Source organism: Gopherus flavomarginatus, chromosome 1 (assembly GCF_025201925.1).
Source record: "Gopherus flavomarginatus isolate rGopFla2 chromosome 1, rGopFla2.mat.asm, whole genome shotgun sequence".
In the NCBI taxonomy this organism is placed as follows: domain Eukaryota; kingdom Metazoa; phylum Chordata; order Testudines; family Testudinidae; genus Gopherus; species Gopherus flavomarginatus.
In genome coordinates this window covers 74,767,124-74,788,008 of record NC_066617.1, presented here as the reverse complement: position 1 = coordinate 74,788,008, position 20,885 = coordinate 74,767,124, and the positions used below count along the sequence as shown (strand labels likewise).

Sequence of the window (20,885 nt, the reverse complement as noted above, 5' to 3'; positions counted from 1 at the left end):
TAAAACAGAGCAGGAGGCACACTATTCTCCCCGCCCCCCCACCCAAGGAGTTCAGTCACAAATTTACTTAACCTTTTTTTTTTAAATGAGCATCATCAGCATGGAAGCACGTCCTGTGGAATTGCGGCCGAAGAATGAAGGGGCATACAAATGTTTAGCATATCTGGCAAGTAAATACTTTGCGATGCTGGCTACAAGAGTGCCATGTGAACGTCTGTTCTCACTTTCAGATGACACTGTAAATAACATTATCTCCCATAAATGTAAAAACAAACTTGTTTGTCTTAGTGCTTGGCTGAACAAGCAGTAGGACTGGGTGGACTTGTAAGTGCTAAAGTTTTACATTATTTTGTTTTTTGAGTGCAGTTATGTAAAAAAAAAATTTACATTTTTAAGTTGCACTTTCACAACAAACAGACTGCACTACAGTACTTGTATGAGGTGAACTGAAAAATAATATTTCTTTTGTTTACCATTTTTACAGTGAAAATATTTGTAATAAAAATAATATAAAGTGAGCACTGTACACTTTGTATTCTGTGTTGTAATTGAAGTCAATATATTTGAAACTGTAGAAAAACATTCAAAAATATTGAATACATTTTAATTGAGATTCTATTGTTTAACAGCGTGATTAATCACGATTCATTTTTTTGGGTTAATCGCGTGAGTTAACTGCAATTGATAACCCTATTTTTTATCCTTAAAATTGAGAATCAGTGGGCTTAAAAAGCAACTATGAAGTCTATTTAGCATTACAAGACAAACAAAAAAATTGCTTAAAGACAACACTGATGTTTAGCTATATATTAATACATACTTCACCAGATCTATTCTGTTGTTGATTGCAGCCCAGTGGAGAAGTGTAACGTTTTCTTTGTCTGGTTGCCGTACATCATAACCTGCTTCCACCAACTCTCTACATCGTTCATATATTCCATACCTTGAAGAAGAAAAAAAATTCCAACTTATTATCTTATGCAAAAACCAACACGTAGGAAACAATTAGGCACTAGATACCACAGAGATGAGCACAATATAAGAACCTATGCAAAAGACTGTAGCAACTACAAGATTGTTCTCACCTGCTTCGAGGTAAGAAGCAAAAAGTGAGTAAGAAACAGCAAACTTCTTATGCAGAAGGATTATCACAACCAAGTTTTCTTTTTTCCACCTGCTGCTAATAGGAGAAGCATGAAGACAGGAAACTTGTGCACAAATAGGACAAAACAATCAGTCAATTGCATAAGGAGTTCTTGAAAGACTATATCACATCTGTGAAAGAAATCAAGATTTGGCTCCTCTGCCATAGAATTTCATGTGTGAACTAATTAACCAATCTAGGTCGACCTGAGACTACAGTTTTCCACCAAGAAGTGCTCTCTTCCCGCTTCCCTGGAAAAATCCAGACAATATAATCTCAATTTATAGAAGAATCACACAAGCAGAAGCACTGAAAATAGTGACCCCTGTGCAACCACATACAAAACCAACTGTTCTTCATGGATAGTCAACACTACCTGGGACCAAAGTTGACCATCATCAACACTTCCTTTCAGGAAGAAAACTTACTGATGTTAAGAAGCATGTAACTGCTTGGGCAGAATTCAAAAGAGTACTACTAGCCACTCATAACCCAGCTAGCTACTACCCTGTCTCCATTCTCCTTTTCATGGGCAAAATTACAGGGAAAATTATGACAATGCCTGTACTCCATTAATGTGCACTGTTTTCTCAGTTCCTTCACCACTCAAGAGTTTCAAGAGGAGTTTCTGAGCTGCAAGTACGGGGGTGTGGAATCCAAATGTGGGATTCTATTGCTTAAAGTCCTGACTTTAAGCAATAGAAGATATACCATTAATCCTGGACTAGATGCTCAAAGGGGATCAGATTATTTTGACTATATCCTTAGGGGAAAATGTTTTTATTTAGCTGTGTATGTTTTCCTAGTCAAAGGTTTTCTAACTTTCCATGAAAATTCTCTAGACTTCACTGGAAAATTCTTTATCCAATCATGGTAACTTTTCCTGGGGGAATTCTGCGCTACTGCAAAATGCAGAATTTTTCAAAAATTAATATTGAGCATGCAAAATTTCCGCCCCTCTCCCCCCAGAAATGGGCTGCAGAGATGTTGGCTGCCACCAAGGGCCACTGGACCAGCACAGCCCAGCTCCCAAATAGAAGACAAGGCCAGGGGGAGGGAGAGGGAACCGGAGGGTTCCCAGTAGCTGCAGTTCCCAGCACGCCCTGAAGGATGGAGATGGCAGAATGCAAAAAACTCCATGCAAGCCCAGGGACCCAGCATCAGGCAGTTTCTCCCTCTAGATCCCTGGGCTCTAGGAGGGTAGGGTCCATGAGTGTCTGGGCCAGGGGCGGGGCTGCAGCTGGGCTGGGCTCTGGGGGGCAGAGGTGTGATTGTTTTGGCAGTGGAACCCCGCAGCTAGGCGGGGAGGGGGTATGTCTGGGCTGAAGGAGGCCGCAGCTGGCCTCTGGGGGGCAGAGGGTGCGTGTCTGGGCCGGGGGTTGCGGGGGTGCAGCTGGGCCCTCTAGGGGGCGTAAGTGTCTGGGGAGGGTCCCGTGGCTGGGCTCTGGGGGGAGGGAGCAGAGAAACAGGAATTGGGTTGTCATAGGGATTTCTTTCACTCTCTACTCCTGTGGGAATTTTGTAGTCTGTCTGTATTGTTACAGACATACTTGCTGACAGGTATTCTGAAATAAATTACACTTCTACCTTGATATAACGCTGTCCTGGGGAGCCAAAAAATCTTATCGCGTTATAGGTGAAACTGTGTTATACTGAACTTGCTTTGATCCACCAGAGTGCGCAGCCGCGCCCTCCCTCCCCGCCCCCCGGAGCACTGCTTTACCATGTTATAACCAAATATGTCTTATATCGGGTGGTGTTATATCAAGGTAGTGGTGTACCAAAATAACTGAACCTGGCATGATTATATACTGTTAAAAATTTGAGAATTTTGCTGAATTTTATAATATTGTGCACAGAATTTTTAATTTTTTGGTGCACAATTCTCCCAGGAGTATAATTTAGAAGTCTCCAGACCGTGAGGTGAAGACACAGTGGGTCCATATAGCATATGCATTCTGAGTCATGAAAGATTATATCTGGTAGAAATGGGAGAGTTATTGAACAAAATGATTGGAACTCACACCTTCTTGTCAACTGCTGGAAATGGGCTATCCCGATTATCACTACAAACGTCTTTTTTTCCTCCTGATGATAACAGCCCACCTTAACTGATTACTCTCATTATAGTTAGTATGGCAACACCCATTTTTTCATATCCTCTGTGTATATATATCTTTCTACTATATTTTCCACTGCATGCATCTGATGAAGTGGGCTTTAGCCCACGAAAGTTTATGCTCAAATAAATTTGTTAGTCTCTAAGGTGCCACAAGTACTCCTCGTTCTTTTTGCTGATACAGACTTACACGGCTACCACTCTGATACAGTAGATCTGGATACCAAAACTGATGAGGCCATGCTGGGGGTACAAGAATCATCTGAACACTGTCCTGCTGTGCTTTCCTTAAAACCCTGGAAATTACAGGAAGGGGGTGGGGGGGGAAACACACAGACAGTGGGACGTGACCCAGAGATTAGAAACTCATCTGCTAGAGAACCGAGACCCCTAGAGAGCAAAAGATGGCATTTTTTCTTATCCTTGAGTGCAAAGATATCTATTTTCTGAAAATCCCCATGCTGGAAGATATGTGTTAGCAATGACTCCTTCAGAGACCATTAGTGAAAGGAGCAACTTCTCCTAGTTCATCTGTCACAACATTCGATTCCTTTGGGAGATATACCGCTAGGAGGGCTATGCAGTGACTGATGCCCCATTCCCAGAGTAGAACGGTTTCTTGACAGAGGGTGACTGAATTTTGTTCCTCCCTGTCTGTTTGTCATACATTATTGTGGTGCTGTCTGTTAAAATCTGTACAACTTGATTTCTCCACAGCAGTAGGAACAATCTGCAAGCAAAAGAAAAAGCTCTCAGCTCCAGCACATTTATGTAAGCTTATAGAGCTGCTGAGGTCCATAGGCTGAGAGTTTGGAACTGACCCAGATGTGCACCCCACCTGCTAATATCTAATATCGGAGTGGGAGATATAGGGGAGAAAGGCATTCCTAACAAATATTATCCGACTCTAACCACTAATGAAGGAACAACAGTATCAACTGAGGAGTCATGATTTGTTGGTTCATCCTGTGAATGCTTGGATCCAAGACAGAAAAGGTCTCAGTCTCAATCTGACAAAAGATGTCACCTGGGTGCAAGAGCCATGTGACCTACAGCCTCAAACAAATTCTCATCCATGTCTGAGGGAGTGACTGATGCAACAAGATCAGATGGGAAAGATTCTGAAATCTCTCCATAGGCAAGCCCTCAATGTGACACTTCTCAGGGCACCCAGAGTTGAGTCTTTTGTTACCACCTGCCTCCAGTGCGAGGGAGTCTTGCCTGTGCTAGCTGGGTGTTAGCTCCTCAGCGCAACCAGCCTGTCAGATACTCAAGCACTCTTCTCTGGGCTACACAAGCCCTTTCTTTGCCTTTTGGGTTGACAATAGATGCCCCTGAGTCCCTTCTAAGTATCCCCCTGTGGAATCCAGCCCCTGATCACAGGATTCCCACAGGTACCCACAGAAATTCCAGATCCTCTGGTCCTGAAGGAACACAGCTTACCAGTTTTACCTTAGACCACCAGTCCTTTATTACACACAACAATTGAATTAAATTACAAAACAAAAAGAAATTCATTTAAGAAAGAATAGAGATTAAAATAAAAACCTGTGTAAGAGATGGGAACGAATGGTTAGATATCAAACAAAACCATAACACATTCTAAACTTAACAATAAGTTATCCTTCTATCTAAAAAAGGATGTCTCACACAAAGTTATTTCCAGCAAGCCTGGTTGGCTGAGATCCCTTTTTCACGAAGCAAACCCGCTGTCAGTTTAACTTCCTAAAGGAAGGATGTCAGGGTGTCTTTCTGCTTCCCCAAATATACCAGAACAGACCTTTGATGTTGACCTCAGAATAATGCCACCTATACACTGTTTTCTCCTTCCTAGTGATTCCTTTCTGAAGTCTCCCACAGCTCTTCATTAGCATTTAACTTAAAATCCTAACAGACTGCTATTGTATCATACAATACACAATGGTCCACCATGGAGATAAGCATCTCCCACCCACATCTGGAGGAGTATGTCTCATGACATGCTAACTTTGAGTGACCTGCTTTTAACTACAGACCTAGAGAACATATTTTTTTAGTATATATACACACACACACACACACACACACAACTCCTCACATATTTTCTGATCATACATCTCACAATGATAAGGACCACTAGTGTGGCACTACCCCTTTGGTGAACCAAAGGGGTCATCGTACCCCTTTGTAATCCTTGTGCCCTTGCCAGCATCAAGAGGTCCTTGGGTCATACTCAGTGTTTTGGAGTCTATGATAGCACCTATAAACCTTATGGTTTGGGATGAAATCAACTGAGATTTCTTTAGATTGATTTTCAGCCCTAAATCTGAAAACAGGCACAAAATCAATCTTACTGAGTTGGAGACCTGCCGGACTGATTTACCTCAGATTAACCAATTGTCAAGATATGGGCACACATATACTTTGACGATGTAAATGAGCGATTACCACTTACAGGCACTTTGTAAAAATTCACGGTGCAGTCAAGTGACCAAACAAGAAAACCTTGAACTGACAATGGTCCTTCAGTACTGCAAAGCAGAGAAACTTTCCGTATGACAGGTGAATCGCCACATAAAAATAAGCATCTTGCAAGTTGACTGTACTAAACAAGTCCATAAGATCTAATGAGGGTGTGATGGACGCCAGAGTCACCATGCAAAGCTTTGGACTGGACTTATAACTGTTGAGGAGCCTGAGATCTAGTATAGGTTGCCACCCTCCCTTTTTCTTTGGTATCATAAAGAAGGCAGACTAAAATCCTTTTCCTCCAAAGGCAAGTGGTACCAGCTCTATGGCACTCAGCTCCAACAGAGATTATATCTCTTGGTGCATGAAACTTATGTGAAATTAATCCCTGAAGAGAGATGGGGAGGGTGTATGGTATAGAACTGTAGGGCATAACCTTATTGAATGACTTGCAAGACCTAACAAGTCTGATGTTATTGTGATCCATGTATCCCTGAAGAAAGAAAGGTGGGAACCAAAAGGGGGGAGAGGAGATACACATCCACACATTGGTTCAGTATTTTCCTATTACTGTGGTAGGTCAGCATCTGACTAAGGTCTCAGATTATTCAATTAAAGAGAGGCTCAGTCCATGTTCTCTTGACCTCTGTGTCCACTTCTTAAAAGCGCTTCAGATGGCACACTCTGAGACTCCCCTGAACAAAAAAGGCAATGGTTGTGTCCATCCATGAACAGAATGACTTTCCTGCAGGAAGGCAAGAACTTGAAGACTGATAAGGGAGGCCCCAGCATCAAATCTGAAATTGACTAGCCCAGGATTTGAAGCCTGCAAACAGGGCTCAGCCTAAAACTGACAAGGTAACTGACTAGTCTCACTGACCACTACAAACTAGCTGTCTTTTAAAAAAAAAAAAAGTAGCTAATGACAAAGTAACTAATAACTAAATTAAAAGATTAATAACTTGTAACAGTAACTAACTGAAAAAAGGACACAAAGTCTTCCCACTTATTGCTGAAGTTCAGTTAGAAGGAACTGAGGGTGAACAGGTTGCACTGTCTCCTTTCTGCCTGGACATGCCGGCATGAAAGGTGCATGCATAACCCCTACTGGACACTGCTATTTGAGCTTCCAAACCTCTGTGTCAGGCGAACTGACCCAAAATAAGTGGGAACCACAGGCACAGGAAGAAGAAACTATGGTTATGAAGGCTTTGTGGCTTCTTGAGAGATCTTTATTTTTATTGAGTAGTGAACATCCTGCTACCAGCCATTGCTAAAACCACCTTCCCAAGAACTTTTAGCATATGGTAGCAGGGTCCATATGGGCAGTTAGTGTGCTGTATATTTACACCCTGATTTTCCATGCACTAAGCCTCGTGTGTAGACAAACCCTAAGTCCAAATAGCAGTGTTGTGTAAATGTATGTCTGGAGCTCCATGTTACAGAAATCGGGAGAGTGGTAAGTGTAATGCATTGAGGTCACCTTAGCCCTACTAGAATGGGACCAAAATCCTTCTGGGATAGGAACAGATGTCAATATACAAGCCTCTTGTGTACACAACCATTTTGATAATGTTTGAAAAGAGATTTTTGACCTTTTTTATAATCAGCATAAAATATGAAAAGATTTGGAGACTTTCTGAATTGTTTAGTCCCATTCAAACAACAAAATAAAGCCTTTTTTGCATTTAAAATATCTAACCTATTTTCACTTGCATTTCTATGCAGTCTTATGGGAGGGGAGAGGGAGGGAGCAATACCAGCAGATTAGCTGACTGATTCATGTGAAACTTAGTCAATACTTGTGGTAGGAACCTGGGACAGGGACACAGGACAACCTTATATTTATGGAATACAGTAAATGGCAAGCCAGCCATAATGGCTTTCAGTGCAGCCCCTCTAAAATAGGAAGTGTAATTCTGTTTTTCTACGGAGAACCCAGGACATCAAAGATGCAATGAGAGACATCTCCTCTACTATTACCAAGGGAATTTTCAGAGTAGTTGTCAACTATTTCATGAAATACTGCATCCTCTAACAAAGACACAATTCCCATATTTTTATCCAGAGACTTCTGGTCCTCCAGTTTAGAATCTGTTTCCTGATGTTCTTCGAGCACCCCAGGTTCATCTTCTTCTGAGAGCATGTCTGATGCAATAATTGGGGACTGCTCTCTTTCCCTGTGAATTGCAGACAGATCCATGACCTTTGGATTCAATGAATGAAATCTTCCCAAAGCTCTCAAAAGAGAAAAATTCCTTCTGTAATGGGTATGCTGTCATTCTTGGTAACACCTGGGAGAGGGCCAACAGGGGGAGCCAATCCAGCCAACTGTCCATTCCTATTCAATCTCACATTACCTGCTACAGCATGCATCTTTTCCACGTTTGTTCAGCAATATCTCATCCCTTAAGAAATGGACAATATGGCAACTGAGTGGGTTAATCTCTGATTCCAAGTTTGACTGCAGATCCAATTTCTGATCCAAGCACAATGGAAAAGGAGAGATTAGAAGTAGGAGCATTTTGGAAGAACACAGGGGAGCATTAGGTGGCAGGAAGGGTGGTGAGAGACAAAAGCTCCTCTATCCTTGGCTTCTCTGGAGGGAAAGTAGTAGTACGTGGATCCAAAGAAGCTCCTCTATCTCTTATGTCTTTATCAATCCCCTCCAGATTCAAGATAAAACAGGGCCAAGGATTTGTACAGTGGATTTGATCTACCACTCTTATGGGAGATTGCTGAGCAGGCTTGAACTGAGTCTGATCCATGGGACCACAGTATTAACTGCCTGCTGCACTAGATGTTCAGGATCCTTCTCTCTCAGTTTAGGATCCAATGATCTGTGATTAAAAGATACTGGATCCACCAATTTCCCCAAGTATCTTTTGGATGATTCTTACATATTGAGTGTTTCCCCTCAACTCGAGTTCCTGGATTTGAGGGAGGTTGCTCCTACAAAATGGCTCTGCTTACAGAGGCTGCCACTGATAGAGTCTCTCTGCTTTCCAATTTCAGGCACAAAGATATGAGATCCTTTTTATATACCACAGGGTTATTGGAGCTTAGAACCATAGAAAGTTCACACTTCTTGAAGCCAGGACTCCTGACTTTCAGATCCAGCATCTGATCCCACCAGCAGAACTGAAGCTCCACTTAACAACTAACTACAAAACTTTTTAAGAAACAAAAACCCAACACTAAAACTCTACCTAACTATTTACACTATAATCTAATCTAATCTATATGATAACAGCATAACAAGACACTGTTCAAGATAAGGATCTTGGTCACTGGCCCTGAGTGGTTCCTGATCCACCAGCTGCAGTGGTTGGAAGAACTACAGTAGCCACAGCACCATGCCCCCTTTTATAGCCTCACCCTTTGTGACATTACTTAGGGTAAAATATGGACCGATAACAACTGTGTCCTCTCAGTTCTCCAACCTGGGATGCCTTTTACACTGCTCTGCTGTTAGAGCAACCACTGCTGGCCAGCTCACACACAGCCTCCAGGATGTCAATTACTCCCAGTTATACCCCAAGACTGCTACAGCCATCCACCCTTGATTTACAGTGCAGAGCAACACCAACAAATCCCCAGTCTCAGACTTTCTCCCAGAAGTGTGTCTTATACTGCTCAGCACTCTCCTGAACAATACAAGCTCATAAGAAGTCCATTTTATTAATTAAAAATTATATACATAAATCTTGTTACCTCAAATGGAGCTTCCCAAATATTTCAATCCAAACACACTGGTCTAAATAAAATAATAATAAGAGTTTATTCACTTAAAATATATCTTTTATAGTTATTACAAGTAATGAAGCATAAAAGTCAGCACTGGTTACAAGAAAATAAAAGTAAATTTCAACTAATGCCTAACTTAACGAGCTAGTATTAATTCAAAACAAATGTCTCTCTCAGGACTTTTTAGCAGTCTTACTGGCTGACTCTTTCAGTCAGGATCCCTACCCCAGCCCAAAGCTATTTTCTTTATTCTTCAGGTGTTGTGGATGCCACGGGTAGAGAGACAGGAGGGACCAGTTGGGGAGTATCCTCTCTCCTCTTTATAGCTCTTTCTCTGCTTGGAGAATCATCTCCAGCTGAGGTTCAGGAGATGGAAAGTCTGTGTGGATGGGAACCCTCAGCTGTTTCTTTGTCAAGATTTTAACCACATTGCCTTTCCTGCCAAAGAATAGCTGATAGTTCATTTGATTTTGCTGACACCTGACTGAGGCATTGCCTAGCCTTTTGTCTCTGGGCAACTCGTTTGTGGCCACTCCCCCCAGACTTAGAACATGTCATACAGACAAATCTTACAACTTTACATGCAATGTTGCCACATATTTTACCAGAACAATAATGATCAGGCTTCCAGTTCTTGCTTTCCTGCAGGAAAGTCATTCTACTCATGGATGGACACAACTACTGCCTTTTTTGTTCAGGGAAATCTCAGAATGTGTCATCTGAAGCACTTGTAAGAAGCGGGCTGAGGCCGGGCTGCTCCACTTCCCCCGTTGCTGGTGAGTGCGGGGAAGTTGGGGAAAGGACGCCCCCTGTACTCACCTGCGGCGGGAAGCAGAGCACTGAGGCCCCAGCCCGCTCTGCTTTTCTTGCCTCGGCCCCAGCCGTGTCGTGTGGGGACAGGGGTAGGGAAGGTCCCGCACTCACTGCTGGTGGCGGAAGCGGAGCTGCCCGGCCCGAGCCCGCTCCACTCGGCGAGCTCCCAGCCGCGGCACTCTGCTTCCCACTGCAGGTGAGTACAGGGGATGTCCTTTCCCCAACCTCCCTGCACTCACCGGCAGCAGGAAGTGGAGCGCCACAACTGGGAGCAAACATGCTGATTCACCGGAGCGCTGCTTTACCATGTTGTATGCGAACCAGTGATTCATTAGTATAGTCAAAATGCTTAATTGCTACTATACTACTTGGCAACCAATTTACAGTTTTATGGCAGTGTTGAAATTGTAGATTTAAAGGAGATCAGAGGAATGCTACTTATGCATTCTGTGTTCCAATGGTCTAAAACCCTAAAATCACATAAGAAATTTGTAACCGTGTATGATCCATCCCATCTAGTAATTTATTTGTATTTTAAAACATAAGGAAACACCATAAACAAAAAGAAAAACTAATCTCAGAAAGCATTTAATCTTTTCTCCATCATCCACCCGAGCAATAATCTAAATCTCAATACTCTGCATAAGTACTTCCGTATATTTTCATACAGTGGGCATAAATTTCTCTCAAAAGCATTTTTTTAATTCAATTTTTGAATCGTGTACTATAATCCATCAGCCCAGGATTGTGGTTTCTGATGATACAAAAAATAAATTATTGATTCAAAATTTACGTAACAAAAAGAGATTTTCATTTTACTGTCACTCCACTAATGGAGATATTGAAAAATTTAAAACTGTAAAAAAAAAATAAAAATACACTTACTGTGTAGCTTTGACAATGTCCCATGTGCTGTAATCATCAATGTGGCTTTTCCGTCCAAGAGAATCACTGTATCCATGGTTATAATGGCTTTGGGACTTGATTTCCTACAAAATGGAAATCTGCTATTAGGGCACAAGATTTAGGTTTACTGCTAGAATTCTTAAAATATTTGTAACTGCACAGCATTTATTTTGAAATATTTCCATATCAATACAAAAATACTATATCCAGTTGAACACAGAATAAAAATCACTTAAATCTGGCTAGGATACATGGTCAAAACTCTTTAAAGGTTGTGAAATGTACCACGGTATTCTTTAATAAATACATTTCAAGACCTTAGTTTTATATCTCATCCAAGAGATGGCACACCTGCAGCAGTGCAGTATCACCAAATCCCAAGCGACAGGCATTCATTCAGCAGATATTGTTTTAGAAGGCAGAGTGCCCCCTCAACAGTAATGGTCATCTTTACAAGTATGTAAAATATGACACCTGATAGCTTTTTAATTATATATCAATACAATCAAAAATGAGTATCAAATGTATGATTGTTTACTTTTTTACTTGAATTCTATAACTGTACGCTGTTAATTAGCTGCACACACCCCACAGATGATGCCTATTATATGTGTAGTAGTAAAGCGCTTTTGAGATCATTACCACTATGATGACTATAACCTAGTTTCTATATTCTGTTGTAGCTCTCTGATCATAACTAGGAACTTAATCAACTGGGCAACAGAAATCATGTTTTAAGACTCTGGGACACACAAAATGCCCTACTAACACGAACTGAGTTCCCTTCTTTTGTTATAAACCCAATGGAAGGAAAGAAAAAAACAAACCATGATATCTCCTCATCTTACTTCAATTGGGGGGGGAGGAAAGGGAGGGAGAGTGAAATAGGGATGTAAATATTGGTTAACACAGTTAACTGCTCGGGCCTGGCTGGCGGTCCTGCTGGCCCGGTGCAGCTGGGGTTGCTCTGGCCAGCGCAGCCAGGGCCAGGGTCACTCTGGGGGCTGCTTCAGCACAGCCGGCGCTGGGGTTTCGCCGGCCGGCGCAGCCAGGGCTGGGGGTTACTCTGGCTTGGCTGGGGTCCCACCGGGGCAGCGTGGCTGGGTTGCTCCAGCCAGCACAGCTAGGGCCAGGGTCGCTCTGGCCGGGCCCATGCAGCCAGGGCTGGAGTCCCACCAGCACGACTGCGGCTGGGGTCCCACTGGCCTGGACAGCGCTTCGCAGCGGGGGTCGCTCCAGCCCACCAGCCCAGCCTGGCCACTGGGGCTGGAGTCCCTCTAGCCAGCGCAGGACCGCTGGAGTTAACAGTTAAGCTCAGTTAACAGTAAGCTTAATGCTTACTGGTTAACCTTTTACCTTCCTAGAATGAAAGTGAGAGAATGAGAATGTGTGTGGACAGCTATTCTCAGGAACATAAACATATGACCTTGCAAAAATTGGACTTACCAAAAGAGTTAAGTGGTCTAGGCTTCAAAGAAAAAATGGCCTAGTCCATATGTTGTACAGCCCTGATTTAGCACATACATTTCCTAAGTCAAGAACCACGTTTTCCTTTGAGGTATAGCGCTCAAATTGTCAACATGCTAATAACTGTCAGCTGCAGAGTGTCTCAACCATTAATCACTTTAGATACATCATACCGCCTCCCTTTAAATGTGTTTTTTTGTTCTCCATCACTATAGTATTATCCTGGAGAGTATGAACTCACTCTCATCATCATCACATTAAATACGGATAAGCAAAAAATCATACTTAGTAGCCCAAACCAAACAAAAAGACTGCTTTCCCCACCCTAAGTTATAATTTACATAAAATTTTAAAAGAAAGATTAAATGTCAGTTATTTCATTTAGAAATATAGTTTAGTACAACTTACACTGTTGTAAAAGACTGACTGAACAGCTAGATAATACAGAAGATGTGATTCTTTTCAGCAAGTCTGCAGGTATAATGGGCCCAATGCAGCAGAAAAGAGGCTTCAGAAATAACTTCAACTATTCCCTATTCAGAGAAGAAACTACCTTTTCCTACAGCAGTTTAGGAATGTTATATTAATAATTTTGCAGCTGCTCCCTTCCTGGGGCACAGTTTGTAATGGATGATTGTTTGCTCGTTCACCACACTTCAATAGGTCCTGACATTCTATTCTTCCCAGCTAACTGAACATTTTGGAAGTCAGACAGTTAAATTAAGAGAAGAACTATACAGCCTACAAATTGTCACTCCTAGCCCTCCTTCCCCCTCAAAATGAATTAATGAGGTGACAAAGACGGGAACCAAAGTTAGAAAGAACACATGTCCAACCTGCTTTAACAATAGTTTAACCATAAAAAGAAACTAGTATCTTCAGAAATGACTCAATTTCTGAATACTGAATGTTAATATTTTTTTCCTCATTGTTAAACCATTATCTAATAAAGCAGATTATAAATGGACTACTAATCTCTTACATTGAGTTTATGTGACAACATGGCAAATGCCATACTTCAGCAAAATGGTAACCTCCAACATCAGGCTCAATTACTTATATTGTATCTTTAAACTTCTAACACAAACTAAACATCTCAGTTTATTCATGGTGAAGTGCTTCTCTAACTTGTGACATGTCAGATTGTTGAGATGAACGCAGTTTTACTTAGCAATTTTTCTATTAATATTATCACTTGGTCTCCTTAGCAACACAGTCAATAGAATTTCACCCAGAAATTTCTGCATCAAGCCCAATAACCTTGACTTGAAACAGAGCATATCTTTTAGGAGATAATTATCAGGAGAACTGGAGTGAAAACACAAAACAAATTCCTGATCCCATTTCTGTGAAAATGTATCCATGTGTCCCACCACAGGATCATAATATCTGCAGCAAAGTTTGCTGCTCTGCCTTGGAGGAAATGAGTCCCACCTGAGGTCATAGTCACCTGTTTTACTCAACTACCTGGGATTCCCATGAAGCAAGACTCAGAAATCAAACATCACAGAACATGAGTCAATTCACCTTGCAGGCAGAAATTTTCCAGTTTTGGTCTCTTTCTGGAGGTGAATGATTTGGAAAGTCTGAGCAAAAATTTTTGATCTCAACATGATGGAAAACTTATTTTTTCCACATCAACAATTACTGAAAGGTTTTAAAAAAAAAAAGGATCTAGCACTGGAACGACTGGAGATATGAAAATTAAATTTTACTTAGGGATTTTCATTGTAAAGAGAAATGCTTTTGAGTGAATTGTTTAGTTACAAGCCTCCGGAAAAAAAATGCACTTTGCACATGTACAGTACAAGTCATACTACTTTTACCACACTTGTTCATGAATATTCAGAAAGGATGAATAAACAGAACTCCTTAACTTCTTCAATTATTCCAAAACTGCCAGGGCAATTTCCAAAAGTTTCATGGTAATGCCAGACGGTGTTCCAATCTAGCAAGTTACCAATGAAGTTGAAAACAAAAATCAGTATCAACTTGCTCCAGCTCTGAGCTAGGATTGCCAACTTTCTATTCACACAAAATGGAACACCCTTGCTCCAACTCCTACTCACTCCATCCCCACTCGCTCTCCCCCACCCTCACTCACTTTCACTGGGCTGGGGCAGGGATACAGGAGTGGGTGAGGGCTCTGGCTGAGGGTCCAGGCTCTGGGGTGGGGCCGGGTATGAAAGGTTTAGGGTGAAAGAGAGGGCTTCGGGCTAAGGGGTTCGGAGTGCAGCAGGGGGTTCAGGTGTGGGAGGGGGTATGGGTTCCAGCTGAGGGTGTGGGCTCTGGGGTGGAGCCAGGGATGAAGAGCTTGCAGGAGGGGGTGTGGTCTCTGGGAGGGAGTTTGGATGCGGGAGGGAGCTCAGGGCTGGGGCAGGGAGTTGGGGTGCAGGGTCCAAGAAAGAGTGTGGGTGCGGGATGGGGCTCAGAACCGGGGTAGGGGGTTGGGGTGCAGGAGGCGGCTCAGGATTGTGGCACGGGGTGAGGGGAGGTTCAGGATGCAGGCTCCGGCCAGGCGGTACTTACTTCAAGCAGCTCCCAGAAGCATCCGGCATTTCCAGCTCCTAAGCAGAGGGGCCATGGGACAATATGTGCTGCCTGTGCCACGAGGCACTGCCCACACAGCTCCCATTGGCCGCTTTGGGCAGGAGCAGTGCACAGAGCCCCCTGGCTCCTGCGCCTAAGAGTCGGACATGCCAGCCGCTTCTGGGAGCTGCGTGGAGCCAGGGCAGACAGGGAGCTAACCTTCGCCCCACTGCACCACCAACTGTACTTTTAGTAGCCCAGTCAGCACAGGGTCCCTTTTTGAAGACATTCTGGTAAAAAACTAGACACCTGGCAACCACTCTGGGCGATAAAGGTTAATATGGGAGTAATTGTACCAAAATTTACAAGACAAATACATAATAAGTTTGATGGATCGTGCAACCCACACAAGGCGTGAAGGGGCCAGGTAGGCCAATTAACTCCTCAGGCTGCATCTGGAGGAGGAGTCTGGGAGCAGGGATTGATTAAATGAAGCTCAGCTGGGCAAAAACAGGAGGGATATGTATAAAGCTGAGGATCTGAGAGCAGAAGGGGGCTGCAGTGAACTAGTCTGCAGTCACTCCCTGGGGGAAGGGAAAGTGTGTTTGGGGCTAGAGATAGGTTGCCTACAGTTACTGCTTGGGAGGAGAGAGCTTGGGCTAGCAAACCCAAGGAAGGGAGAGTAACAGAAAGGCAGGAAAGGGTAAAGGCAGCAAGGTGTGGGGTATGGCAGACCATGGCTGCTGAGAGGGCCCCAGAGTTGGAACCCAGAGTAAAGGGCAGTCCCAGGTTAACATACCAGTCACTGGGGAAGTGGTGCAGACCAGACAGTGGAGAGCAGACTGCCTGAGACAGTTCTCCTTGGAAGGCTTTGATATCCAAGAAGGGGAAGACCTCAGTGACCTGGCCAGAATGCGAAGTGACAAGAGGAAGCTATAGCTCCTAGAGTGAGAGAGGCTGCAGGATGAGAGAATTTGGGTGGAGAGACATCCAGAGGAGAGAGAGTAGCACCTGGAAGGAGCTAATCCCCAAGAGCAGCCAGGAGAAGGCCCTAAAAGACATATAAAAAGGCACTAAAAGACAATATTTAAAACTTATACTCAAGAGTAACTCAGAAACCAAACCATATGAGATGATCTAAATTTATGTTTCTATAGAACCTCCTTGTTCCATAGCGCAAACAGTCCATAATGCTTTGGGGCAAGGGGATGGGGGAGATAGGAAAAGAGTAAGAGCTCAGTTACTATACTGTATGTCTAACGGTTGTTAAACTTTCCAGATTGGTCAGAATGACAACATAACAAGAATACAACATCTTTGCTTCCTCAATGCCATTCTGAAGACAAAGGATGTAAACCTGTAGAGAATCTATGAAATAAACTTGATCTTATGCTTACACTGGCAGTATTCGTTAGCAAACGCATCTGGTACGCAAACCATCAACACATGGAGCATGTTTTCCCATTTCACCGTCACACTACTTCACACATAGTTCAGTCCTTTCAGCTTTCAGGCTAATGGAATGTTAAGCAGGAAAACTGGTTAAAATATCTATATTCCAGTGCCATGCTGCCATCTATGCAAGAGCCCTGACTTAACAGTAGGAGGGTGTTGGTGTCACTAAACATAACCCTAAGTAACTCGGAAGGGTGGAAGGCCGCAAGGGTATGGAGCCTTCCTGGTTTTAGGCCTCAGCAGACAAGAGTCCCTCCATGTTTGAACTTTAATAGACCTAAAAGGCCAGGGGTAACAGCCTTTATCAGTTGCAACAGTTCTAACTGGTCTAAAGCAGAAATAATGAGGCCTGTGCACCTTTAGCAGAAGGACAAGATAACTTGCAGAAGGAAAACTTACTAACGAGCTGCCGCGGTCAAGATTACTTAATGCACCTGCGCTTACATAACTGCTACAGGGGAAGGAAGGAGGAGGAGGGGGGGAGGAAGAAAGAAGAAAGAGAAAAAAAAAACTTATAAAAAGGGAAAAGCCGCTTGTGTAGGGGTGCTGGATCTGAGGCATGCTAAGTCTCCCAGCACCGCTTTGAGATCTCAAATAAACTTTGCTTGCTTCTCCACCCTGGTGTGTGTTCATTGGCGCTAGGCACTCCGGGCACGAACCACTGTTGCTTGCCTCGGGCACCCTCTGTGCCTGCAACAAGGGCATCTACTGCCAAGGCATATTACAGTTGATGCTCTAGGTGTCTCGGAAGCGAGCCACATTATGTCCGCAAAGAAAGAGGCAGCTTTGCAGAAACTCTCTTTGCAGTCTCAGAATAAATCAGGCTCTCTCATATGGAGGAACGGTGCTAAGAAAAGTGCCAAATATAGAAAGAGAATTGTAAGATGCACATCAAGACCTAAAATAAAGTGAGACAAAGTGCAAACTTAAATGCCTGGATGTTGCCCTTTTTTACCTTGAATTTGAAAGCTGATGCCATGCGAAGTTATCACAGTGCCAGTAACTGTATCAGCACTGTTCACCTATACATACAATAGACAAGAAGAATTTTGCATACCAAAAATCACTGTAATCAGAGCTTGAAAAGCCTACTGGATATATACTAGTGAGAGGATAAATCAAGTAGAGAGAGGTTAGTATAAAAGAGGACACTAGAGAATTCCAGCACAGTACTCTAGTTCAGCCTATTTCTTGCCCTTTCTCGGATGCTCAGAGATGGATCATCTCTTTTTCCTATTCAAGCCCCTTAACTGCTGTAAAGCAGACGTTAAGGCTGAAGAACTTCACTATTTCCCTTGGATGCTGGTTGTGGGAGTCATATAACTACATAGGTTAAGGATTAAATAAGAGGGAAGAGTCTTCCTGACTTAGATATCACTTTCCACAGCACTTTAGTTTTCCATGGTAGCCTTTCCTTCAAATAATGACTACGCCAATTTTGCTTATTGTATGAAGCCTGTCAGGATTATGGACCTAAACTCTCTATAATCATTTAAACAACATTAATATTTTTTAAGTGGTACATGTTTGCTGAAGTTTTAAAGAAAGTCAAATCATTGGACTTATGGAAGCCCTGGAACAGAGTTGCAGTGCTAAATAATCTTTTAGCAGTCAGTAGCATCTTCTGCAGGTCTAGAAAGAATATCTAAAATCTTGCCAAAATCTTGAAGGTCAGGGGGACCAGAAACAGTTTAATACACTAACTTCAGCTTTAACAAATCAGTTTTAAATGCAAAATATGTTTTGATAAACTCACCTTTTCTTATATATCCAACACATTTAAAGAAGTTTTATTTAACTAGTAAAATTTTAAAAAGCTGTTTTTATGCATTAACTGAATTCCAATTTCCATAGAAATGCAGCTTGACACAATTTCACAAGTAATTCACCATCATCATCTAGTAAATGTAACATAAGAAAATGTAAAAGTTAAAAATCTAAATATATATTTACCTATATAATAGCTTAAAAGTGTGTGTGTGTGTGTGTGTGTGTGTGTGTGTGTGTGTGTATAGATAGATAGATATACAGAGAGAGAGAGAGAGAGAGAGAGAGAGTGTCAATCATCCTGATTATCAAACAGTAGTACAAAATTTAGTGTACTGTAAAGGCTATATTTTTTACAAATACACTTTTAATGGTTGCCAACTAGAGAGAATCAACCTTTCTCTAAGAAAATAATTTAAAATAAAAAAACAACAATACTTTGCGGTCCTACATCACTTTTTATCAATAGATCTCAAATTGCTTTACAAGAGGCAAGCATCATTAACCCCACGTTTACAGATGGGGAAACTGAGATACAGAGAGATGAAGTGACTTGCCCTAAGTCACCAAACAGGTTCGTGGGAAAAAAATCAAGAATAGAATGCAGGTCTAATGCTCTACCTACTACGTCAAAAAAAAGTTTCCTGCTTGCAGTTTTAAATGATTAAATTTTTAATTTGATTTTATTTTATAATGATGCTTAAAACCGGTGATTTAATCAATCCACCCTAAATACAGCTAAGCTATGCCATTAAAAAAAATAGGTGATCCTCAGATTCGCAGGATCTTAGCATAGCAAGGCATTAACTAGGTATGAAAAAAAATAAATTTCTCTATCATTTTCCAGGACACAGACAGGGCAGTGCAGACTGTGTGTGTGTTCGTCAGCTGTTAGACAGAACAGAGAAAGTGTTCATGGCTATCCATCCAAAATGAATCTCTTCATAGCTCGTCACTCTATTAAGGTCTTACAAACAATGGATGTTCTTGATGGATGGATGGAGAAAGATCTGCAGTTAATAGGGACTGAAGATTTCACTGATGGCCTGAGGTAGGAGACCACCTTGATGAACCTAACCACTAAATCATGAGCTGCTAAGAGGGTATCTGCCTCAGGAGCCTTTGAGCCCCCACCCAATAATGCTCGCTCTGAGGCCTTCTTGAATCCCCTCCTAAAGGAACTCTGCAGCTATGGGAAAGGATATTTGGCTTTGTCAGTGCACAACTAGGCTGTTGTGAAGCTCAGGGCCTTGGCAGAACAAGCCTTGATGTTTTTGGAAAGATTATATGATGAATTTTTTTGTTTCAATCCTTTCAAAAAACATGGAGAATCCACTGTCCAGGTGTCAGTCAGCTCACAGAGAGGTGATGCTCTGAGAAGGGTTCAAGGAGCTCTTCTTGTTCACCACAGGCCTTACTTATCTAATTGCTAGCCCCTAAGCAGAGCGTTTCACCTCTCAAGTGTGTGTGAGAATGTCTGTGAAAGAATCTAGAGACCCATACCTCATCACAGAAACTGCTTCTTCAACCTTGTCCTGCAGGTCCTCCTCTCCTGGTCCACTATGTGCTGAAGTATTAAGCAACTCAACTCCAACTACAGCTGACTGCAGAGAGGCTGCAACAGGCAGGAGATGTGATGGTCTGAGGCACTATATACAGACACTCCAAAATGTGGGACTGATTAAAAAAGTTGCATCTTTCCTCCCAGTGGACCTCTCCAAATTACTAAATGTAGGGCAAGTTGCATGAAAATTTGGGCATAATGCTCATCACATCCAGAGACACTTGTCACTATCTCAACCAGAAACTGGAGAGCTGATGCCCAGGAGACAGAAAGGAGGAAAGAACACGAAAGCCTTCTTTTAAAATTGGATGTCTGCTAAGTGACAGCTAAGAAGGAACACATCCAAGGCCCACACTGGTTGCAGCCTCATCTCCGAACAACTTTGTGAAAACAGTCTACACACCAATGCCAAAATAAACCTCTGTACTGACTTCAACGGATTTGTGCCCATTTATGAATTTGGCTCCATTACTGCAATCATTCTAAAACTGGAGTGGAAATATTTCTTCAGATCTACCCAAGGTGCAGTACTTGAATCCAACAGCTAATGTTGTGTTTTGCTGAAGATTCCTAAATCACCTTTGTAAAAAATAGCCTTTTTTTGTATCCTTTAATTTAAAATGGTGTGTAGTGTTCATACTGCAATATGAACACAAATACTTTTGAACAAAGTAGGTGCTTTTTGAAACATCTGTTGTCCAAAAGGAAACAAAAACCACAAATGTCTCTTTCCTAACGCATAATATGTTGCAGCATAACTCAGCTAGTTAACTGAGACATTATTTCCTTTTTCTGTAAATATTTAGCCAGCAGCTGAGTTATATTGGTATGTACTACAGCTATTTCAAAGAAAAAACTGAAAGCTGCAGAAGTGTCTACTTTTAACCTGAATATACTGGATTATCACAACTAAAACCTGCACATGA

At 42.2% G+C, this 20,885-nt stretch overlaps 1 protein-coding gene across 1 annotated transcript in view; it reads right to left on the bottom strand.

The window, feature by feature from the left end:
- Nucleotides 1-20,885, bottom strand: part of ZDHHC17 (zinc finger DHHC-type palmitoyltransferase 17) — a 138,369-nt gene that overhangs the window by 101,201 nt on the left and 16,283 nt on the right. The window contains exons 2-3 of the mRNA XM_050935455.1: nucleotides 11,157-11,260; nucleotides 821-943 (exon numbers count right to left, since the gene is read on the bottom strand). Of these exons, the coding sequence (XP_050791412.1) occupies nucleotides 821-943; nucleotides 11,157-11,260 (227 nt within the window). The remainder of the gene's footprint in view (nucleotides 1-820; nucleotides 944-11,156; nucleotides 11,261-20,885) is intronic.